The sequence below is a fragment of the Anoplopoma fimbria genome, chromosome 11, assembly GCF_027596085.1.
Source record: "Anoplopoma fimbria isolate UVic2021 breed Golden Eagle Sablefish chromosome 11, Afim_UVic_2022, whole genome shotgun sequence".
Classification (NCBI taxonomy): domain Eukaryota; kingdom Metazoa; phylum Chordata; class Actinopteri; order Perciformes; family Anoplopomatidae; genus Anoplopoma; species Anoplopoma fimbria.
In genome coordinates, this window is record NC_072459.1 from 13,260,180 (window position 1) to 13,285,800 (window position 25,621).

At 41.9% G+C, this 25,621-nt stretch overlaps 1 protein-coding gene across 2 annotated transcripts; it reads left to right on the forward strand.

Moving 5' to 3' along the window:
• The first annotated feature begins 1,906 nt into the window (after positions 1-1,906).
• On the forward strand, positions 1,907-25,621 carry camsap3 (calmodulin regulated spectrin-associated protein family, member 3). 2 transcript variants are annotated; one of them, XM_054607975.1, is made up of 17 exons: positions 1,907-2,305; positions 8,490-8,752; positions 15,926-16,066; positions 16,326-16,412; positions 17,645-17,783; positions 17,870-18,009; positions 18,111-18,195; positions 18,303-18,345; positions 18,448-18,503; positions 18,731-18,803; positions 18,890-20,972; positions 21,070-21,194; positions 21,635-21,927; positions 22,125-22,209; positions 22,753-22,871; positions 22,970-23,088; positions 23,199-25,621. In XM_054607975.1, the coding sequence occupies exons 1-17, from the start codon at positions 2,173-2,175 to the stop codon at positions 23,496-23,498; spliced, it is 4,284 nt and encodes a 1,427-aa protein (XP_054463950.1). In that variant the 5' UTR covers positions 1,907-2,172; the 3' UTR covers positions 23,499-25,621. The 2 variants fall into 2 exon arrangements, with proteins under 2 accessions (XP_054463950.1, XP_054463949.1); XM_054607974.1 differs by having other exon boundaries at positions 2,118-2,305; positions 18,767-18,803.

The window sequence follows — 25,621 nt, forward strand, 5'->3', positions numbered from 1 at the left end:
GCATAAGAGTTAAATGAAATAAGGGATACATTTTTTCTTTCATAATTAGATTGAAATAGCTGAGAGGTAATCCTCTTACAAAGTTACTGCAGTGGGGCACTGAGTGCTCTTGGAACATCATGTGATGAGGGTCTCTTGAGATTACTGTTTTTCTGTGTGGCTGGTGCTTCTGGAAACAACTACAAGAAACTGTCCTGAGTCACTAAAATTAAGAGGCAAATTTAACTATTTTCTAAACTCAATTTCCATTTTTCCTTCCTGCATAGATTTACATACAATACTATGTTTACTCTTTTCCTCTCACTATAGCCTTTCTGTTTATACTGCACGCTGCTTTTAAGGTGCAGCAAGGTATGTCTACAACTGAACATATCTGCAGGTTTTTGACAATGCTGCTAATCTTTAACTGTTATTGTTTAATCTGAAGCTGATATAATAGTTCTGATCTAATTAACCAAGCATTGTTAATGGTACTTTAAGTGCCTATAGCTTTTTATTTCTTTTTTTGCATGTTGTTCTGCTCAGGAGAAGAAGAAAAAAAGGATTAATAGATGAGTCAAAGTACATTGCATGGTGAAATATGACCTAATGTACTCTAATTCAAGACTAACTCAAAAGCATTTACGAATAAAAGCGGCCTTGGTGTGTCATAGTTATGGTGGTTTCCAAATGTTTGCATCTCAACAATAAGGGGTTCAAACATTTTTGTCAGAACACATTGTGATTAATGTCATATTTTTCTGGTATACACAAGCAACCAAAGTCATTAAAATAGCTTTCCAAGGATCAATAATGTTGTGCTCCAGTGATCGTGGGTCAGAGCTTCTCTTTTTGTTTTCTGTCTGCAGAGGTCAGGGTCATTTACAGCAGCAACCCTAAGGCTGATGGAGTTTGCCCAGGTCACTGCAGCAAGGCTGGTGTTTTATGGTGTTTAACCAGTGCCATCCATCTGAGACGGTCATAGCCAGAGGTAAAGACCTACATTTTCGCAGTGTATGTTGACCCTGATTTTACCGCCTTTCAAGGGGGAGAAAATAAAACGTGAGATTGTACTTTTTAATGGTAACACAGGCAGTACATGGACCACGAGGTCGGCTTAAGAGGTGGGAAACAACAAAATGTATTCAGTCTAGTACTGTTGATATGTACAATTTTGAGGTACTTGAGTATTTCTAATTTATGCTACTTTATATTTCTACTGCAATACATTACATATACTTTTTACTCGACTACATTTATCTGAGTGCTATATTGTTACTTAGATTTTTTACATACAAAACATAACATTAACTTTTAAAATGTGGCACAATTAGATCAGTATATTATATATGTATATAAAGGTCCTGCATACCCACACAGGTGTTAGCAGTTGTGTTTACTCATGTACATTTTGAACTCAGGACATTACCTGTTTTGGAGTATTTTTACATTGTGGCATAGCTACTTTAATTAATTGACTGGTTTGAGTACGTTTATACATAAAAAATACTTAATCTATAAAGTTTCTGTCACAGTTATATTTGTATTATTAGGTCACTTTAAGCAGGTTGGCGTTTCCAGTCAAACGGTGTCCCTTCAGGCGTTCACCTGATTGTGTTTCCCATCAGGTGAACCTGTAGCAAAAAGCCCCACACCTCACCTCCACCTGCTGTCTGTGTTCACACACCGGGAGAGCCCGCCCCTCGTCGCTCAAGCTCGTTTTCTATTGGACGGCGAGGTGAGTGAGTGATGCCGGTGTGGAGCACCTGGTAGTCAGTCATCGCCGCGGCTCTCAGTGGAGCTGCGCACAGTGAACGGAGTACCCAGCAATGCGGACGAAGAAGGGCAAAAAACGAGGGGAATAGTCCGTTTTTTTCCCTCTTAACAACCCGGCGGGTCGGGGCTTTGCTCGGTCGTAAGGAATGATTTAAAAGGGATTACGCCTCCAAACCCGCACAGAGAAAAAACAACAACAACATTAACTGGCTTGGATGCAGCCCAGTGCCGGATATTTCCCCCCGACTGAAAACCTTAACCCACTCTGTATTCCCAGCCCCGGCTCGTGTGGAACAGTCAGCTAAAAAAAATGATTGCTTGAATATTTTTGTACTATTGTTGCGTTTCTTTTTTTTTTTTTTTTTTTTTTTTTTTCTCTCGCCAGCACCCGCTTCACGTTTTTTTAACAGACTCGCTATGGTGGACTCTCCTACCATGAGGAAGACTTTTGTGGTCCCAGACATAAAGCCATTGGATTTGTATGACTGTACTAAAGCAAAAATATGCGCAAGTGTCGGCTGGCTGCTGGCGAAGTCTTACGGCAGCGCAGGTAGGTTTCAGGCCTGGCGAGTCTCTCTATCATTAAGAGAAGAAGTCGTGTAAAGACCGCTATCCTTATTATTGTCTGGCAATATTTATATTCTGCTCAGCGGTGTCGCGATCACCACATGCATGTAGGGAAACTAGACAGTGTGTGTGTGTGTCTGTCTCTGTGTGTCTGTCTCTGTGTGTGTGTATAGCTCAGCGATTTCCCAGCACAAAGAGCAGCATATGAAAGGGTACGGTACGCATTTTTGTGACTCTGACACATGTCATTTGTTCTCACTCAATGAGTGGTCACATTTTCATAGGTAAGCTGTGTGTGAGTCAGAGGGACCGGGGCCTCCTCCCTAGGCCTTATCACGCTAACCCCATTTTTTTGTGTTGCCGTATTTCTAGCCGCCAGCCCCCTCAGTCACAAGCTGCAGGCTGCTGGGGATGTTTTTAATCCGGCCGCACAGACATCCACAGCACATGGGGCGTAGATGATGGGGTTTTCATTCTTCCCTCCTCTCTCTGCTTTGACAGCCCCGAGTAGCCAATGTGGACACCAGTTTTTCTATTACAGTTCATAGTCAGGATCAAATAACTGCGTGCAAATAGCTCATTGTCCACTGAGTGAAAAGAGAGGAATACCAGAGCGATTTGTCATTGAGGTTTTCTTATATTCCCTCAGTCAACAAACCTTAAAAATAAAAAAAAAATAAAAAAAAAAGGGCTTGTGAGAAACCAGCCAACCACTGTGATGCAAAACACACCCTCCTAAAGTAGATAATTGTGTTGCGTGGATCATACGTATCATGAGACATAGATTTGCCTCAGGTTTCCAGAGACCAGGATTAGAAACAGTGCCAGCTTCTGACCCTGAGGTGATAAGAAGTCTCTTTGTTTTAGAGCACTATCTGCTTAAAGATTAGATCTCTCAAAGAAGACACCAGAAACAGCACGGTTTTGGAAAAAGGCATAATATAGCATGCTCCTTTTCATTTCCTTTCATTTTGAAACACACAAAGTAGTCTTAATGATTGTCTTGGAAGTACTTGTTAATGTTTAGTAAAATGACGCAGGATATTTCAGATAGAATAAAAGCACAGTCATTGTCCGGGGATGTGCATGTAAATAAAAGCTCAGTTTAGTCAAGGTTTCAATCTCAGACTCAGTTTCGGTTAGACGTAGGTGTGGGTTTAACACGATCCCAGGCCGGCCTTGTGTCCAGGACTACAGCCTGCTGCAGCTTCTGTGTGCTCTGTTTAGCACCTCAACCACGCCCTCTGGTCAAAGTCACTCTCCATTCTGAGTTCCAGGAACACGGGGACTGTGCTGATGTGTAGTTTCGTATTAATCAACTTTTGTCTATTTTTTTTTTTTTTTTAAATGCAAAGTCAAGATGACATCATCTAGTCCCTTCCCAAGGACTCAGCTGGGTAGGACAACAGATAGCACAGCAGGAGCCAGACCGGGTCATCTGGTCCTCAGCTCTTCCAGGTCAATTAACCGTAATGATAACAATAGGGCGACATTTTTAATCTCTGAGTCTTTACACTGCGAAATGGACTTTCACATGGACAGCACACTGTATCCATCTCATAACCTTTATTTAGAGAGAGCAATGCTAAGGTTGGACAGTAGCTTTAATGGGAACTTGTAAGGGCTGAATGATGCAAAACTAAGCCCTAGTCTTTATATAGGTTACCCTTAAATTAATCCATGTGCAATCATGATAATCTGAAAGCTGTTTATAAGCTTGGTTTGTACTGAAATACCTATGTTAGCATTAAAAAAAAAGAGTGCACAGAAAACAGCCACTAGAAGATTGTGAGCCTCATCTTCACCACTATTAAACATATGGTGTAAAGTTAAACATCTGCAAAGAATATGTAAACGTATCAATTTACAACAGTGCCTAAGATTAACAGTTTCTCTAAATGCTTAAGAAAAGAGCTGCTGCAATTATTTCCCTGTCTCCTTTAAATAAGGAAACACAGAAGCATCCTTTTATGAGAGTAAAGGAGATCTAGCATCCCCACAATGCCTTGCTCTAGCAATAGACTGCTTTAATTCATGAGGCTTTCATGCATTTTAAGACTTGTCTTGTAGATATCGGCTGCTCAGTACCAAGACACAGAGAATAGTGTCTTCTGATCTTTTGTAATGCCTTGACAAGTAATTTATGTATAATATTTTCCATGGAGGTGAAGAAAAGGGGTTAGGCAAGGTTTAAATGAATTATCTGCCCATGTAGTTGTTTTGACAGATGAATCATTTAATATTGACTTAAACTAATTTGTACCTTCACTTTGGAATGAGACCAGAAACTCTAGATTCACCAGTTTGTATGCTTCGAGGCAACCAGTTCACATAAACTGAAATGTTTTCTTTAAAGGAAGGATATATGCAGATTCCGTTTAACTTAATTCCCACTTATTTTACAGCTTATTGCCCAGAGGTTTTTGTCATGAGACTCTTTGGTGTCTTCTCCTATTTTTATTTATTTTCGGTCATGGAAACCAAGCCACCTTTTTACCTGCATGTTTCAAAATGTGTTTCTTTAACATCTTAGCTCCACCTAGCTACAAAGCTGCTTGGATCACCCTCAAAGCCTATAGGAATGATTACTCATCCTCTCCCAGTCTTTGTAACTACAGTGAGTCAACAAGGGACAAGGACCTGAGGAGGATGTTTCCTTGCAATAAGTGTTTACTCAAGATGTAGTAAGTCCTATTGGTTTACTATTTGAAACTCTACCAGGCTCGGGTTAACCCCTTTGATACAGTTACTGAGTTGCAGTGTATTTTGGGATAATGTGATACTTTATTAAAGAAGTAATTTACAACATCATACAGGGAATACAATACAGAACATTATACAAATATTTGGTTGGTAGTTGATGTGTAACTTGAGGACACTTACCAAAGGCAGATGCTTCCTGCACACTATGTCATCCTCTGTTGTCCTGTTTCTCTCAAGCAGCCATAATGTAATCACGATCTCCGTCTATAAGATGGCGTCTGTGTATTTGGGCCTTTTTTAATGCAATTTAAAGCTGATGTCATACTAGAGCACTGTCAGTGATGATGTGGTACAGGATACACACGGCTGTAAGGGACGGCATGTTATTGGGAAGTTGACCTGTGGATGTATAAGGAGATGGGAGACGCCTCGTGTGTAGTGATTGAAGTGTGCTTCTTCCTTCTGAGCACTTACTGTACAGACATTGTTTATTGATACATTTATCATTCATTATTTACATGCATGCATATTTTTCCGTTTCAGCTTGACCAAGGGAATGGAACAAATGAAATGTCACATTAGTTGAAGTGGCAATGCAGTTGAAGTTTACTGATGATGCAAGATATTCCTTCGAGCCGGAAGATGAGGTATACATCTGACAAACGCATCATCTCTTCCGGTCTTGTCTGAGATGTCTAAGCTGTAGTGTTTATGTTGGCATGACCATTTCACTGAGAACTAGTGGTCACGTGTAGATTAGGTTGTTAACATAGCCCCTCTCATTACCTCTCGATTTTGGGTCAACAAAACAGGACCTGCTTTGTTGTATGAGAATGGATAATCATCTGTGTTTGATCTTTTCCACCACGTGATGAGGGTGTTTATAGCTCAGTTCTCCAAGGAGGATTTGGAAGTCACAGGCAACAGCCTTATCAAAACACCTAACGCTGAGCGAGTCATTTTGTAAAATGTTCTCCAGAACTGGCATAGTTATAAACAAAATTGTCACTAAGTGGGATTTATGTTTGGGTAGGTATGCATGCACTGATGCCTAAACATGACTTGGATTGGGTATGGCTGATCTTAAACCTCCTGTCTGTATGTTGACCTTGCACACTGACTCACATCTGGGCTCTTATTAATTATTTCATCCGTGTCAGGGTTCCAGTAAGCAGCCTGTTAGTTTAGATTGTCAAATCCAGCAGGTTTTGAAAGCTGCTGTGCCTGGTTATTAATAGAAGGGGTTACTTAATGTTAACTACTACTGTGACAACCTTCCTACAGTCCAATACTGATTGTTCCCCTTAAATGTTTCCCCAAAGGATCCAGCTTGGTTTAAGCTGTGGCTGATTTTCCCCAACCTTTGTTTGGGTATGTTTATGCTGCTCTGTCACATGGCCAGCACACTAGCTAAGTCGGTAAATGAAGCAGAAGGAAACATGGCTCCTGATATCAGCAGGCGATCAAGCAATGTCGGTCAGGACAGATAGGAGCTAAACAGGGCTGAACTGTTGCCTTCATGATGGCAAAGCTGCATCAATCCCACTGTACCTTTTAATGGCAGTTTTACATACCAGCTCATCACTGAAGTGGTGCTGCTGTCTTTCTCAGTTTTTTTTTTTTTTTTTTTGGGGGGGGGGTTTGTGATGATAATAACAACAACAACAATGTGGCACTGCAGTAGATCAATTCTCAGTTTGTTTTCCTCCCACTCAGGATGGTAAGAGGCTGCAGTACAGAACACCTGCAGGTGGTAGGGATTAAGTCTCTTGGTTAAAATCTCCCCGGTATGCTTCCTCAAACCTCTCCATTTTTTTTAATGACTGATCTCTCTGCTCAGCCACCATGATAATGTGGTAACGCGTTAATAAACTTTGCCCACATTTGCCTTCTTACGTAGAATAGTAGATAAGCACTGACCCCATGACCTGTTGAAGTGACAGAGAGGCTGTCGCTCCAGTTCGTGCACACACACACACACACACACACACACACACACACACACACACACACACACACACACACACACACACACACACACACACACACACTCAGGCACTTATGTTTTTAATCAAAATATTTCCCTGAAGGTATATTGATGTCATCATTATGGAGGCGTCACATTCCTGGCTTGGGCTTGATAATGCTTAAGGCTGCCAACTGGTCATCCTTTGTATTACCTTCTATTCAATTAGTTATTTAACATTGGGTGTGTGCTCTCTTATGATTGATGCTATTTTTGATGTGCAGCTTTGGAAAATTGTGTTATTAAGTTTGTTTCTGTGACACTAAGTCATTGTTCATGGTGTGACTGTCTCATAGGGAAATCATGCTCATATCGATCCCTCTCGTCTAACTCAGTTGTGGCATTTGCATCCTGCTTTGCATTCTGGGGAAATTTTTTCTTTCTTTTTTATATACGTCATCGTGGGAAGAGTTTTTGTCCTTTTAGCATGCTTTATGTAGGTACGTGGGAACAAGGCTAAAGGTGTGCATTTTGGTGGGCAAATCAGGAGCTTATTTACAACAAAATGGACCATGTTCCATGACGTACAATATTGTCCGACAACAAAAGTCATCATGGAGTGAGAGTGAGAGACAAAGAACAGCTCATTGTCAAATCCTTGAAGCTGGGCGTTTGTTGTCAGTGGATCCACTACATGTCTTTATAATGATACAGCATAATAGTGACACCTCCCTTGTAATGACCCCTTTGTTTTCTCTTAGGCACATTCGTAGGTTTCTCCTTTCTCCTTTTCAGACAGACATCTTGTCAACTTTTTTCCCCTGAAGGCCCTTTAAAACTTATTCCAGTATGTTTGCACAGATATACAGGCTGTTGACTGTGGTGCTGGTTTGTTCTGGATGCAGGGAAACCAGTTTCACAGAGGGTGTGTCTAGCGTACATTTTAGTATGTTGTTTTTTAATTTACAGAAAGACCAGTTTGAACAGATTCTTTAAAAAACTTCAGCTAGTTACTTATAGTGAGTGCTACATATTGCTGTACTACACCCTCCTTGAGTTGAGACAGAGTTTTCTCATTTGCTGTTAGTTTTTTGATCAGGTTGTTTATTTCTGCCTCTGAGATTTACATAGTCTCTAAACAAGTGGCAGAGCATCTTGTAATCTGCAGATGCCAACCTCTGAGCTCATCATGCCCCACTGACCTTGATGCTTGCTCTGCTCTACTCACTCGTATGATTATAGCTCAAGGGTATTTAGTCTTAATCTGCCAGCAAACCTGGCAGGAAGCAGGTTTCCATGCCATTAACAAATAAACATGCTCAAGATGATCATTTACGACTAATTAGAGAAAAAATTCCTCCCAATTTCAAACATTCAGAAGTGCATCCATACATCTCCCTCAACATATCTTTTGTTGAATTTTGCAACCAGTTCTCTACCACCTCCACTGCTCAATGAACTTGTCTAACCGTGTCTGTGTGTTTTTGTCTCTTGGTAGAGAGTGTCCCTGTAGAGCTGCGTGACCCCTTCTACTGTGACCAGTATGAGCAGGAGCACCTCAAACCGCCAGTCACGCGCCTCCTGCAGTCCTCAGAGCTCTACTGCCGGACGTACAGCCTTCTACTGGGGGGCCCCGACGCCGAGGCACAGCCCAAAGACAACGCCGCCCTGCTGCAGCTCCTCGCCCAGAGAGGCATTGTCTCCAAAGACAAGGACACACCGGTGACCGATGCAGACCTCCGACACAAACCCATCAAAATGGTAACGTTATGGTTCGGTCATAGGACCAGTAAACGCATAGCTGATGACGCCACGCAAGTCTGGCATGCAATGTTGTCGGTAGTGGTCTGAGGGGAGTGAGTCAATGAAATAGAAATAGGTAGAAACTGCTTTGTGTTTGTCTACGGCCTTAGGGAGTGAATGTATCCTCATGCGAAACCGGATGCTCTGCTATCCAGGAGTCTGTAGAAAAGCAGGAGGGGTTGTTGATATAGGGGCTTTTTAATGCTTTGATTCTAGGGATTAAAGGACATCAAAAAGACCCCACTCATCAATCCTGCACCCATCCCCCCCCAATGCTGCCCCCACCTGATCCTAAAGGATGAGTGGATCCAGCTGCTAGGACAAGGGGCAGTCATAGTGCACAAGGGGAGGACTACTTTGATTTCACCATGTGAGAAGGAGGGAGAGTCTAGGTTCAATAGCTGTTCCAGATCCGGACAATGGCTAAACCGTTGTGGTGAAATTTAAGATTCTGTGCTGAGAGAATACTCTGGGCTGGCCCAGTGAGTTAAATCAAGAGAAACTGGTTTGTCCTCTTTGCCCTTGACTATGGATCGTCTCTCTCTCTCTCTCTCTCTCTCTCTCTCTCTCTCTCTCTCTCTCTCTCTCTCTCTCTCTCTGTCTCTGTCTCTGTCTAACACACATAATATAGTCCTGAATTCTTCACCCTAAAAACCTAAATATAACTAAGATTATTTTACAAATTAGAAATCTTCCCAGGGAACATATAGTCCTTTTTTTTTTTTTTTTTCCTACAGCTGACACAACAATGACTCAATGCTACACAATTATGATACAAAACCTCTCTATACAGATTATTATCCTCCTCAAAAAGTGGAATACTCCTGCATTTCCCCAGGCCATCTCGGTTCATGCATTTACAGGCTGCTGTTTTTATGAGGAGTCTCCAGAGGTCTGTGAGGATAGTGTTGTTTTTATGTGAAAGCTGTTTGCGCCGCCGCCGCTCATTACTGGCCACTGTTACAGCTGCGGCACTGCTGGTGATGATTAGCTTAATTGTATACTGGGAAAGGTGTGCATGCATTTGTGACATTTTCTAAACAAAACGACCATTAGCAGTAAAGCCTGATGATATGAGAATTTGCATGTTAGTTAATGTACTATTGTGGTACAGCTGCAACTAGTACGGAAAAGTTAATGTAAATACTCCCAACGTTGTACTTTGGAACCAGACAGAGTGGTTGTTTTGTACAGATAAAGACGAAAGACACCGCACAGGAAACGGCTTTGTAAGGACAGAGTGGAGAAGGTTGCTTTAATGGGGGATTTCCTCTCTATTTATTATTACCAAGTGTTTTGCTTTATCCTGTACCTACCTCTATTTCCACAAGTCATTATCTTACAGTGTAAGTCTCAGTATCTATTTCAATCGATTGCCATCCATTACAGTAATTTTCAGAGCTGATATTGTCCATTGGTTAAGTCATTTGATAATATCCCTTCAATCATCAGCCTAAAGCATGTAACATGCGTCCTCCTTTATGCTTTGAATGTAAGGTCATATAGTCCAAGTACCAAAGGTCTGTACACCCTTGTAGGATTTCTGTCAATAACCACCTGCACTGACAGATGTGCCATTTCATACCGTAGCACCAACAAGGCATTCAATGGAAAACTTTTATTTTTAAATGCTAGCATGAAAATTGTTGGTTGTAGACTACATCATCATCATTACAGCACCTGCAATGATGGGCTGATGACACACTAGATCTCGTTCACGCAGGATGTTGCTGTACTCTGTGTGTGCATGAATCTGTCGGTCTGCTTGAATGCAACTCAGCTCTGGGTGATGCTTTCAGGCCAGACCATGGACCATCTCAGCTGTCAAGCCTAGCCTTTAAACTCGTATTTTGGCTGGAATTGTTAATGCTGCATTGCCTTTTTTTGATGCTTTGGTTTATATGCCTTCCAGTCGCTGCTTGGCCCTGGGCTCCTCTCTGAGCTTGTCTGCCTCTGACTGGCACTGTAGCTACAGTGTAGCAGGCTAGGAAAATGGGTCACGCTGCAGCAGCATTAGAAGGATGGAGCATCAATGTGGGTCTTGGCCAGGAAACGGCTTTGGAGCAGCAGCAATCTGCTGCAACATTGCTGTATATTAAATCTTCAAACATCCGTGTCAAACCAGAGGATAAGATGTAGTGCATGTACGGAAAAGTATGTTGAATCATCCTTGTTCGCTGACAAGTTAATATTACTGCCAGTTAATCTGCCAAGCCTTTCATTGTTGATGACTTTTCACTTTGTTATTGATACATGACACGTATGACATATTTGTTGTTTATTTCCAGTAATTATGAAATTTATCTCATGTATAAATCCAGGGATGTAGGCTAACTCTAACCCATAGAGACGCTCGTACTGGCTTGGGTTGCTGCAACAGCATCGGTGCAGAGCTCCAATGACCCACTCTATATAAAACTATACAGTCGGTGCGCTTATCAAAGTAGGGCAAAAACAGACGCATCAAGCTGTACGCTTCTGCTACATGATGAAGAAGCTTTTGCTGTTTGTCCCCGCTTCTAGACCTTGAAATTCCTTTTAGCAAATAGTTAGATTCAAAAATATTTACGAAGAAGATTGGTGTGAGCCGCGTGATCTGGGACAAGAAGTAGTTGAGTCCCATCTCCTCTGAATTGTAATAATATGAGAAATGAGGAATGAGGTCACCTCTAAAATTAATTAATTTGACAAAATAAGGTCAGAAAGGAAGGCAAATTGCATTAATTTTGTTTTTATCTTGTTTTTTTTGTATGCTGTTTCTACCACTATATTATATAATATATATATATATATATATATATATATATATATATATATATATATATATATATATATATATATATATATATATATATATATATATATATATATATATATATATATATATATATATAATATATGATGGTCTAAAAGTCAAAGTTTGTAACATAAATACATATTATTGATTTATATAAAGAATCTTGTGTTATTAGACACAATTCAGGATTTAGTTCAGATTAAGTGATGGAGTCTTGTAAACCCCATGCACCATGGACATGGTCTGTAAACAAGGTACTGACATTCATTTTAGGGATTGTATGTTATATATCATTGACATGATCTTGTAATAGTATCCACAAAACCTCACAAACGTTAAACATTGAGAAAATATAGGTACACAAGATGGCATCAGTTTCTTTACAGGCTGGGGGTTTCATAAAAGTGGAGCTTTGTAGATGGCACAACCTTGGGGCTAAGCAGTGAGACCTCCAGCTCTTTCCATCCCCTACTTGATATATATGTGTGTGTATGTGTGTGTGTGTGTGTGTGTGTGTGTGTGTGTGTGTGTGTGTGTGTGTGTGTGTGTGTGTGTGTGTGTGTGTGTGTGTGTGTGTGTGTGTGTGTGTGTGTGTGTGTGTGTGTGTGTGTGTGTGTGTGTGTGTGTGTGTGTGTGTGTGTGTGTGTGTATGCCCTACTGGTAACTGTCCTTCTGGTGGTGGCCCAGCCCAGATTAGAGATAATCTCCCATGCAGACTGAACGTCATCATCCACGATTGGTTGAATCTCCATAGATAACCACCATTGCACCAACCCTGTCTCGCAACTTCAAACTAATTTGTTGTTTGTTGAAACAGTAGAATATAATCATTATTATCAATTTCAAACATGCTGATCTTGTTTACACTAGAGATGGGGTTAAGCATTTGTTCCCACAGTGATAAAGTAAGTCATGTAGCTATAATGCAGCTAACCCTCTTCCCGTTCCCTTGTTGGTTTTGGATAGACACACGCACACACACACTTTGTCTTAAATCATACTGCTGTGTTGGCAGGTTTCTGGTCAAGTGAGCATCAGTCAGGAGCTTAGTTGAATATAGAAGTGGCAGACTATCAGAAATGCTTTCCATCATTTTACAACAGTTGTTCTGCTTTGGGCCTTCACTGATTAGAAGCTAATGTGGAGTAGCAATTAAACGCAACTACCGTAGGTTAAACAAGTTTTGTGTAAAGCTTTTCTAGACTGGTTTTCCTTGTTTAAGCATACAGTTCTTATACATATAGGTGTGCATATAACAATGTGCTTTGAGAGAACCTCTTGTCTAAGATCCCCTGCTGGGTCCTAGACCTGGCTGATCCCCTGTTGTTCTCCCCCCTCAGTAGGCACTAGGCTGGGAAGGGGGGATGGGGTTAAGTCATATTTCAGACATAATCAGATTTTGCCATCATCATAATCTGACTTAATGATCTGCAATAAGCATTTTCCTTCTTTGTAGTTGTGGTTGTTGACATGATTATGCAAGCAAATAGAGAAATGACACATGGATAAAGATTGTATGTCCATGGGGTTAATTGATGGGGTATTACTTTTTCCTCTCTCTGTTACATTAGTTTTAGGGGTGCTAACTGTTAGCTGGGTGGATTTTTCAAAGCAGAGAGCCGGTGCTAAGCCATGGGGCACGGAGCAATGCTGCGGTCAGGCTTGTGTTGAGATGCATTGTGGGTCAGCTGGTTGGTTGTTATGGTGATCTGGCAGGCTCTATGCTCGGTGTTCATGAGTTGCTCCTCTCTCCCCTCTCATTAGGGAGACTTGTGATTTAGCTTAGCGAGCTCTCCTGGGTCTGCAGCGGGAAATCCACTAGCAACCCCCCTTCTTCCCGTTTCATTCTGCACTTTGTCATGAATTACCCTCTACTCCCTCCTCTGAAATACTATTGTACAGTATGACAACAGCGTTGGTCACTTTCACTGTTTCTGTCATTCTTTCTTGTTCGTTTCCTTTTTTTCTCTCTCTCTGTCGTCCTGTCTCCTTTCACACTGTGACAATAGCTCCAACCTATGATTACACCTTGTGGCTGAATGCAAAAATATGTGACTACATTAAATCACTTTGAGTGTTTGAAACACAGCTACTCGCATAATTTAGCAGCAGCACATTTATTTTGTTCTAAGTCCTACCTTTACAGAGAAAATAATGTTGAGTTTTGTTATTCGTTAAGCTACATGTTCTGTTGAGCTGGAATGCATTATATCAAGAAATGTTATCTAATGTTTTGCCCCTCCCGAATATTAGAAATGCAGAAACACAGGTCAATATACTGCTGCCCAGTATAAACCCACCACTAACAAAGACCCTGGTAAAAGGCATAAACGCTTCAAATTTTTTGTCAATTATATATAATTTATGTCCAATGCACGCAAAACCACAACAGTGTTTTGTCTGTTTGCATCAGAAAGAACTCTCCACACATCCACAACAGTATCTTAAATTTGCTCAGGATTCAGATTTTGGACTACAGAATAATACAAAAAAAAAAAGATAATAAAATATATTTACGACATCAATGAAAGTTGATATATGATTTTATTGAATATGTGCCAGTCCCTACCATGTTTAATGTTCTATGTCAGATTGTGGCTAGCTCTGAGAAGCCCCTCTCCCTGTAGCTGGACATTTGTCCCCTTCTGTACTGCAGACATTTCAACTTAACAGACAAGTCATGCCCTAGACACACAAGCAGCAGCCCTCATTGTGGCAACAGTGTTTGGAGGGCACGCCAGTAGTGACCGACTGCAGCACATCCAGAGAGCTCAGACCAATGCTATATGACAAGCCTTTGCTGGCATAGCCTGCCCTGCCTGCCACAGCACCGGGTCTGCCCAGGTCAGCACTTTACATCAGGGTTGAGTAGGCAGACATGCAGACGGGGCTCATGCACACAGCTGTACTGCCACCAGCGCCCAACTGGGGCAACGTAAGAGGTTAGAAAAAGAATGTCTGGCCTCTAAAGTGGAATTTGTAAGTAGTTAAAGGGAACAGGCACTGATTGGCACAGATTAGGCTCAAAACTGAAGGTTGGAGATTGAAGGAGTGGCCCCATGACAGGAATGTGTTGTTTTCAACCTGCTTGAACTCTCTGTTGGCCAGAATTTATTATAATAACAAAGTGCTTGTTGCAATTAGCTGATAGACAAAAACAGAAGGATCATGTGTTAAATATCTTAACTATATATTAAGAAGTTGTTAATAGCAAAAACTCACCATTAATGATTTCCCTCCAGTCTTTCTAGTCCTGATTTGTTAATAAGCTGTTGACCTGTTCTGTTGAGGCGTTCTAAAACTAAAAAGAACTTTGTTTACCAGCTACTGTGATTATCTTAATAATTGCAAAAGCTAAAAATTGGACAAATGAAAGGGGTGCTTGATCAGGCAAAACCCCCTCTATGAATTTAAGGTACTTTAAAGGTTCAAATATCCGATTCATTGACAACAATGTCGAAGCCAGACATAAATAGAACTGTTGGTTGCTGATCTGTGACACAAACCCAGCAGAACTTCTAATGAGCTAACAGGTTTATAGAGCTAAGGCGCTCTGTCTAACTGAGCTGACGATGATGATGGTGCATTTTAATGGGCTCTAGCCATTAGAAAGGGCTCTTTGATGTCCTCTTATCTATAATGAAATAAACTTATGTCTATTGGATACAAATGCTTGGCGATGTCAAATATGTTAAATTACATTTATTAAGTTTGATTGTTGTATTTTTGTGTAAAAAAACAATATCTTGATTAGACTTTATATATATGACGTTGTCTAATAGAAACCGATTCATATGCTATAACTGCAAAAAAAAGACATGGAACACCTGTTTTATTATCGAGAATTCATTGTTGTGCTTCCTGGTAATCTAGTTACAAAACCTCATCCTGGAGTCTGTTGCACATGAGTCATACAGTAATATTTCACTGCGCAAAAGAAAAGGGTGGCACACTGTAGAGAAGGCAAATAAAGATAAAGCAGCTGAGGAATGACAGTCCTAGGACACACATGTTATCATATTACGGGTCCATTGCTTATTTAAAGACTTGATGATTGTACAAACATAGGTCCAAAGTTCACCAACAACTACTGATGTGTGTGTTTGTCTTGCTGAAAACTCTTTTAAGTGTTTCTGCTGACTCACAGTTTGCTTCTGGTGACATCTGGAGGATGCTGCCGGTAAATAATGGCCACGCTGCATCAGTAAGATGTGATCTCTGCTCAGCAGTAAGCAGTGCCCTGCTAGAGCAGTAAAAGTGTCAGTGTCCAGCATTATTGGGTTAGCTGTAATTGATTGAATCTGTCTTTTCCTTCTCCCATGTGATTGGTGCAGAGTGCTCACCTGGCAGTGATAGACGCCTTGATGGCCATGGGAGCTATGGAGACGGTGACTGCGGTGAAGACATGTGGTTCTGCCGAGCTACAGGGTGGAGCCTCCAACTGGGAGGATGCTCTGCTTCATTGGGTTAATGGGGTAAGGAAAAAGCCAGAGAGAAACAATGCTTGTCTCAAACACACATCTTTATTGTATTCGTTCCAAAAAAATACTTGTTCAGAATTGTATCTTCTGAAAACCTCTGTTGTAGATGATCCAGTGTCTGTTTAGCTACAGAAATACGGATGCTATAAAAGTTCAAACCACTGTGTCTTACAAAGGTGATAAGTCACAGTATACTGTAGACCTGTGATATATGCGTGTTAACCAATTTTTCTTCTTCTTGGCATGCTCTCAGTTAAACCAGAAGTTAAGAGAACGTACCGAAGGAGCCCAGAATGACACGTCTCAGGCAATTACAGAGCCCCAACCTGTTCAACCCTCTGTGAGTATTGCATTACACATCCAGTGTATTTTTTTTTCTTGTCACACATCATTATAACCAGACACACATGATAATCTGTCAAGGATTATGCAGTGCTATAAAAAGGCACCCAAAGTACTGTGGATTAAGCTCACATTGTTGGTTCTGCTACATTTGTAGGCCTTTATCCATTGGTATGCTACAAGCCCTGCCAGTATTGGTTGACACAATAAAACTAAGTGTAGCGTTATTGCTTTGTCAACAAGGTTGTCTTGTCATTACAAGAAAGTATCGTCATCACAACCCTTTCTCTAGTTTGTCTAGTTTTTCCACTTTAGGTGTAATACCTCTCCTTGTGCTCCTGTTCTCCATTTCCTTGTCTTTCTCTATTTCCTGTCCCTCCTCCTTTCTGACAGTGTCCTACTCGCTGGTACTGGAAACTTGTTCCTGTAAGTTCCTTCCTTTCCTCTGCTCCTTCCCCCTGTCCCTCCACCCATCCAGTGTCTTCATCAAATTTATCAGCAAATACCTGATGGTCAGGTGTGTTTTTTTTCCCTCCATACGCTGGTGTGAGAATGCTAGTGTGCATCACATCCAATTCTGAATTAAAGTGCACGTCACAGGATTAATGTCAATAGGGCAGGGCACTGTTTGTTGACACACGCGTGGTGCATGAATCACAATTGTTACTCTAGCAGGCCTTGAAACTGCCAATATGTATAACCGGTTCCTCTGGTTCTCAGTGCAACAGAGGTGCGTGTTTGTGTGTGAATGTCTATGGGGGTTAACAGAGACCAGCTTCTAGTCAGCTGGTCCCTGCAGACAGTGAGCTGTTTGTTTATGTACTGAAGTTAACTGTTGCACCTGCAACCTTTTTCCCCCTCTCTTGCCTTTTGAGATTCTCATGTGTCCCACTTTCTCCTGACAAAACCTTCTTTCTCTCTGCCCTGATTTAGTCACTCACATTGCATCTGTCATTTGTTCACTATAGCTCTCTCTTGAACACATTTGCATGACCTTTATTTGTTTTATTTTATTGCATTCATACTGCAAATCTGTTTCAACATTGTTTTGTTATGTGTCACAGTGTGGATAGACTTTAGCACATCAAACCATGTTTGGAAAACCCTGACTTTGATGATGTTTTTAACCACGACTAATATGTCAAATATTTTACTTATAAACATTAATAAATCACCATTAATCTCGCACTGCAGTATTTGATTGACTTGTTTGTGTGTTGTTTTTGTTAGCTCCGCTACAGGAAGGATAAAATGCAGTCCAAACAAAAGCCCATCTTTCCAGTGGTGAATGAAGTAAAAGACCTGTCCAGTGGTTGTGCTGTTGCTGCAGTCATACATTACTATTGCCCTGGCCTGCTAAGACTTGAAGGTACCAACAAACATTGTAACCTTGGACAGCTTTTTACTTCTTAATATGCATCTGTCAGTGTAACACTTTTTTCCTCTCTCTGTAAGACGTTTGCATGAAGGAGTCGATGTCTGTAGCAGACTGCCTTTACAACCTGCAGTTCATCCATGAGTTCTGTGACAGCTGTCTGAAGAGCTGCTGTCACTTGGCACTGGAGGACATGCTATACTCCCCACAGGAGCTTCAGGTACTTGCATTCAAACTCCTCATCCTTAATCTACTGATTGAGATATTTAAAAAAAAATATTGTCTTCTGAATGCCTGATTTATTCTGTTTGATTTTTGTAGCTCAATTTGCTGAGCTTCCTAGCAGAACTGCTTAGCTGGTTTGAAGTACGAAGGCCAGAATTTGTTCAGCCAATAGACACGTTGGGTAAGTGTCGGCAGTTTTTGTGGTCCTGTGTAATACTGTGTAATCCTATCAGTAGGATAATTTATGAGTATTTGTGACGTCTTATGGAGTTATTTTTTTTTTGGTAGATGGATCCACACCAGTAATACCCAGTAGCTTGAGCGGTAGCAGGTACAAAAGCTGTGTGACTATGATTTTGCACTTTTAGTTGTCAGGCATATTCTTTGGATGATGCATTTGTTTGAACTAAAAGATTGTTTCTCTGCCTTACAGTACGTCACCTTCTATCTTCAAGAAGCCTTTCCTACCCATCTCCTCTCCTGCGTCAGGTAAGATCAAACAGTGTCCTGTCATCATTACATCAAGCTACAGTATATGTTTCTACCATTTTACAATCTGGTTCACCTATTTCCCTCAATCCTTGTTTGTCTTTTTAGTTGTTTTTCGTGTTGTATAATAGTCTTATTTTCCTTTTTAATTGGTGTATTGCTTGATTTGTGCATCCCTGTGTGGTGTGCATGCCTTTACGTGTCTGTGTATCCCCCATTGTACTCAGGATCTTTGACTCAGTCTACCTCAATGTCTCATATAGAAGGAGTTGGAAAGACATGGAGCAAAAAACCTCTCAGGTAGAACTCGTATATTTGATACCATTAAAACAGTCTTGTTTTATTTGTTTTTATTGTACTTAAACACGCTTATTTTTTTTTCTTAGCCGCCCCATGTCAGCCGTATCCTTCAGCATTCCTTTCGGCCTAGACAGTGATGTGGACATTGTGATGGGCAACCCTGTGATAACCCGCTCTGTGAGCTCCGACCAGCTCAACCCACCAGGCCAAAATATGACCCGGGTGCCCTACACCCCTCCTGAAGACCTCAGCCATTTTCTGAGCAAACCCCCTGGCTCCAACGGTCCACAAAGAGCTTCTTGGGCCACCCAGGCTCCTAGTGTTCCAAAGTTAGCAGAGGAGAACGGCCTCGTGGCGAGTGAAACGGGGGAGCTGCCTACCATTGAAGAGGCTCTCCAAATTATCCACAACGAGAGCAAGATGGAGCCTCGTTTACACCCTGATGGTGCTCCTGATGGCTTCTACCTCCACTCCCCTGATGACCCTGCGAGTTCCAGACATAACAACTTAGCACCCATCAGCTGCTCTGCCCCTACACGCTCAGGAATGATGTACCGGCCCACAGGAGAGTCCAAGGAGCCCACTCGCATCAGAAACACCTCTGAATGTTCTCGAGATGACGACTCTGTCTTGAGAGATGGCAGTGTAGACTCTGATGCATCAGAGGACCTGCCTAAAGCCCAGTCCACTCCAAACACACCAGCTGCTGGTTCACACTCTGCTAGAGGCCATGGCAGAGAGGTGTCCGATAGTGGTGTGAAGATGACCAGCTTTGCAGAACGCAAAAAGAAACAGATTACGGATTCTCCTAAAGCCAGCGACCCCTCTCCTTCTTCTCAGACGACCACATGGGGGCAAAAGTCTGAAGAAAGCCCCAGCAAGAGCCCTCAACTCAACAATGAGATGTCTGAGCTCGAAACCCGGCTTGGAGAAAAGCGCAAGGCTATAGAAGCCCAGAAGAAACGCATTGAGGCCATTTTTGCAAAGCATCGACAAAGACTGGGGAAGAGTGCCTTTCTGCAGTTAAAGAAGGAGCAGCGTGACGACGAAGGGGAGGGGGAAGGAGGGGATGGCCAGATCAGCACCTCATCCACAGAAGAAGAACTCTCTCGCTTGACACTTGAAGAAAGGCTTGCTCGAATGGAAGAGGAAGAGCAGCAAGAACAACATGAACAGCGCCCCTCAGTGGAGGTTGACGTAAATGTCAAAGTAGGACAGTTCAACAAACAGGTCAGTCACTCCAAAGAAAAGACGGGTACACCAGGAGAGAAGGGCTCCGGGACTCATGGTGAGAAAATGGTAGCTCCACTAGGGGACTATAACAATGCCGTATCCAAGCTGACTGCAGCTCTTACCTCTCTACAAGGTGACATGCAGCGGCTGACTGAGCAGCAGAACCACCTAGTCAAGAATAAAGCTGTAGGTTCCAGCCCTAAAACCTCCACCCCAGCCCCCTTACGCCTGTCGCGGGAAACCACCCGAGATTTCAATTCAGCCTCCTCCTCTCCATCTCCATCCCACAGACTCATAAACCACACTACTCCTCCTAAATCCCCTAAAGTCCACCGTAGAGCCCAATCTGTGCCCCCCAAAAGCCCCAAACACAGCCGTTCCTTGGATGTTAAGGTTCCCAACATATCGAGGGTTATGACCGCACCTCAAAACGTGGACCACATCTCCCACCGTCGTCGTTTCACTCCTTGGCAAACTCAAGACCAGGCTTTGTCCTCATTCTCCCTTGGTGACTCTGACAACCTAGATGAGCTGCGCTCATCTGGTCCAACCCCTGTCCCCACGCCAGCAATGACCCCTATACCAACTCCTACCCGCACTCCCGTTCCTGATGACACAATGTCAGAGGTAGGCTCCAACGATGATCATAGTATATTTAGCATGGACTTGGAGGCCGGGCCCTCACATGGTCTTTTGGCAAACAAGGAAAGGCATGCAGATGGGGGCTGCAGCTCTGGTGCCCCGTCAGAGTGCTCCTTCGAGAGCGATGCCACTGTAGGGATGTTGAATGGCAAACGCAGTAGCCTGATAGAGATCTCGCTGTCTGCTCTGCAAGGAGATGGAGAGGAGGACGACCAAGTACCAGACGCTTTGTCCGACTCAATGAGTGAACGGATGGAGCCAGAGGCGAGGGGAGGGGTTGGTTTCTTTTTCAAGGTAGGGAATTTTTATTACTGTATGCATTTTTTTTCTAAAAATATTGTGTTTGTAAGGTCAATGCTTTCATGCCTTTTTTTATTTATTTCTGTATTAGGATGACAAGAAGCGACCAGAAGATGAGATGGCCCAGCGAAGAGCAGCTTTGCTGGAGAAACAGCAGAAGAGAGCAGAGGAGATGAAAAGACGCAAACTTGAGCAGGAAAAAGAAAAAGAATTAAAGTGAGACATTTTTTTTTTTTTTTTTTTTTTTTGATCCAAATACCTGTAATCAATCCTAAACGAAGACTGTAGCATATAATATCTTACATTAAGATTGGTCATGTTTGGCCATTAATGTAGCCCAATTTTTGAGCATATAATCGATTTTGATGTACTGATTTATTGGCCTGTGTTTATTGAATTAAACAAATTGTTGCCATCATTTGTTTGATTTGCCACCAGTTATGTGTTTATGCCTTCTCACCAGCAACAGCCATGGCCAGAGGCATTTTTTTGCGCTGTCCGTATATACGTCTCATTCTCTTGAACATAACATCCACAGAATTTCTTCAAATGTGGCACACAAGTCCACAAACAAGGCAATTATTCTAGTTATCAGTGGTTAAGCGATATCTGTGTCACATATTTGAAGTAAACACAGTATCTTCCTGTTCTTTTAGCAAGCCTCAGTGGATGATCATCGAAGGCTGGGGCAACAAGAGTGAGGACAGACCCCAGACTCCAGGCACCCCTCCAGCATCACGCACCCCACCGGTCGAGGGGACTCCTCAGCGCAGAGGAGACTTCACTCGGCAGGAGTATGAGAGGAGACATCAGCTGAAGATCATGGAAGACTTGGACAAAGTGCTGAGGCAGAAACCCACCACGGTTCGAGGTGTCAAGAAGCAGAGACCCAAGGCTGGGTTCAGAGACGACTCCGTCATCTCTCGTAGCCCTGTCAGGGGTTTCATCGGTAAATAGTTCTGATCTTCTTTACCCACCTTGGTCTCAGTTCACACACACACACACACACACACACACACACACACACACACACACACACACACACACACACACACACACACACACACACACACACACACACACACACACACACACACAAATAAATGTATTTGGTTACTCAAAATTCTTTATTTTTCTTCCTTTTAGGCACAAAGGTGTACTCCCGCTCAACCATGAACCTGTCCTCCATGGCTAATGACTCTGGAGGCCTGACTGTCAGGAAGTCTCCCAGGTAACCTGAAAAGTGACAATTACTTTTATTTTCAGTGGGAGGCACAAAATATAGCCTTAATCAGTGTTCAGTGTAGTTTTACAACACGATTAATTTAAGTCCCAAAGAATTAAAAAAATGTCTTTTACACCTTTTTAATAAATTTCACATAATAATGTCGAGCTGTGCAATATATCATTAGAAAATGTACATCATTACATGAGATACACTATGATTCAGTGTAGTCAAATGAACAAGGATAACATCCGATATGTTTGTTGATAATACACATATTATTATTGATAATCTATCAAAATATGTCTGTAAATAACCTAATACATAAGCATAAAATAATATTAGTATAGTAGGTATTCTCTCTCTCTCTCTCTCTCTCTCTCTCTCTCTCTCTCTCTCTCTCTCTCTCTCTCTCTCTCTGTGTGTTATTTAATAGTGGTAGCTGTTATCAGTGTTGTCAGGGGCAAAGGTGCATGTAACAAATACCATGTACACACAGCCTATAATTGACCTTTCTCACAAAACTTTTTTCTTTTTGACTCCCTCTAGTCATTCACACTCTCCCTCCAGGCTCATGTCACCGAGACGAGTGAGTGCTCACAATGGAGAGAAGGACTGGGAGAATGGCTCCACTATTTCCTCCCCTGCCTCGATCCCAGAATATACAGGTCAGTGACATGTTTTGAACTAAACTTGACTATGAAAATAAATTCAGTAAGCATTGTTTTGTTGCCTTAATAACATTGAGTAATGCTATGTCTTGCAGGACCAAAGCTGTACAAGGAGCCTAGCTTTAAGTCCAACAAGTTCATCATCCATAATGCCATCACCCGCTGCTGCCTGGCCGGCAAGGTCAATGAACCACAGAAAAACAAGATTGTAGAGGTAAACCATCCTGTTGTGTCAGAGTCCAACAAAAAAGGTCCACCCTATCTAGGCTATAAGTGACTGTGATTTCTACTGTACTCACCTTGTGTTTTTATTTCCTTCTTCAGGAAATGGAGGCGAGCATGGCCAACCACTTCCTCATCCTCTTCAGAGATACCAGCTGCCAGTTCAGAGCAGTTTACACCATGAACCCTGAAACTGAGGAGATGGTACGGCTCACTGGTATTGGCCCTCGGATTATTGCACCTGAGATGGTTGAGTCCATTTACAAGTACAGCTCTGACCGCAAACAGTTCACTGCCATCCCGTCCAAAACTATGTCCATGAGTGTTGACGCCTTCACCATCCCTGGTCACTTTTGGCAAAAGCGCCCAGGAACTCCCAAGAAGCTTGGCACCCCCAAATAATGTCAGAGAGCTGGGTGAAGATGGGTACAGATGTTATCATTCAGGGAACCAGCTCCCAGCTTGACTTGCTCCTTTTGTCCTCTGTTTTGGCCAATGAGGCACCTGAGATTGTGCAAAATCCAGCTAACTAGCAGTGGACAGCATGGCTGATTTTTAGGCTTTTGGCCAGTTTTCAACCTGGACCCTGAGAACAATTCAGTTAACTCTACTCCACTCACTCACTCATTCAGCCAATGTAGTTTTTCTCCTGAGGGCTTCTGATTCTACCTAGATTGTAAAATGTAATGCGACTGATCCTGTTGGGACGAAGATTTCTCTTTCCCTTGCACCCTGCCTCCTCATGTCTTGCCTTACCCTGCCCGGCCCCTGGAGTCAGTTTTTGCAACTCTTAGATAAGAAAAAGAGGGGACAGCCACACTGCCTTTGCCCACACAGTATTTTGGGCCAGAGTAGTTCCGGCCCCTCTCACTTTTGCTTGCTTTTTCCTTTTGCTGCCTTTTCTTCTTCTTATTATTATTCTTCTTCTTCCAGAGCTCACCCTCTCTCCACTCTAGTCAGACTAGGGGCTCAGCTCTCAGTTCTGGAGATCCTAGCTGAAAATGAATGGCAGGTAATGCTGCTCTCATATGAATGTAGGGCACACACTTACCACTCATTCCATTCAAGGGTGTTTTCACTGTTTTTGTCAGGACCAGAAAAAAAAAAAGCATAGTAGGTGGTTCCTCTGTGGGCTGCACTGGTGGTGGCTACTGTGGTTGTCCTTGGCCTGCTCACCTAGAAACTGTCTGTGCCCCCATGATTTGCGCATTCCACTCATTTCCAACTCCTTCAGCTGTAGACATCTGGATGTTTTTTTTATACAATTTTGACATGTTTTTGCTGGACAAATCGCTACAGCCTTTGAGAAGCTGAAAGAAGAATTCAATTCATGAGACATTTTCCTCTTAACTTGCTTTCTCATTTTCAACCTGTGATGAATTGAAATGTTATCTTAGCTTATCTTGAAAAACAATACTGGAAACATGAAGGAGGGCTTTACCATGTTTATTATTTTCTTGGATACAGCTATGTGTGAAAATGATAATCAATGCTGATTTAATATATACTGAATGCTGATCACTTAGATTTTTTTGACAATGATTTGTAAAAAGTAAGTTGACCTTTGTAAGCTACGAATAAGCTAGCCTGCTGCTTAAGCATTACTGAGATGTATGTTTGAGATGGAAATGAGTGTAAGAGAATGAAAACAAATTGTCAAATAACTGAAAATTGCTTAAACCTTTTGTCTAGGGATTAATAAATCCTTTAGGTCACTGGGAGTCTGTTTCCTATTATATGATTCCCTGTTTTTGTGCCCCTGCATATAAACAGAAGGTTTCTTGTTGAAGGATAATTTTGGACTTTAAGAGCCCTATTTTTTCTCCACAGTCTCTAGAGACTCCTTCATTTATAACTGGGGGAATGTAAGACGCCATTGTAAAACACTTTGTTTGGCAGTGTATCCATGCTGTTAGGAAAAACACTTGACCCTGCAGTTGCTTATGATCATGTCAATATAACCGCAAAACCTTTTTGGAAACTGGTCTTCTTCCCCTCTTTTGGAAGTCTTTAGCACTACAGCAGCTGCCGTGGTGCAGCTGTCCTCTTTCAAAACACTGACTGCCTCCAACAAATGTGTTGTTTGAATGAGATTCAGATGTCGGAAAAAAATGTGAAGGGCCGCATTCAGGAAACAAGACGATTGATTAGAAGTGAGTGTGGAGGAGTGCAAATGGAATTAGTGGATGTTTGTATTTATGTGTTTGTAAAGAGTAGTATGTGGTAGTTAAACACTATATTTTGATTCTGTGCAATTCTCCCCTAGAAATCCCCACGTTTCCCAGAGGTGTATTTATTTAGTTTGCATTAGATGGAGCGTTTGATATTTAGTTTCAGGTTCTACCTATGTCTTTTTAGGTTAAGGTGGTAAGTCTCACATTCATTTCATAGAAGTTGTCTTAACATTTATGTTGTTTTACTTCTCTTCTGTTATCAAACCTGTGCCAGCACATTATGTATGATCATTTCATAACTTGATTATCCTTGGCATCTAGACCAGACGAATAAAAATCCTTTCAAATTCA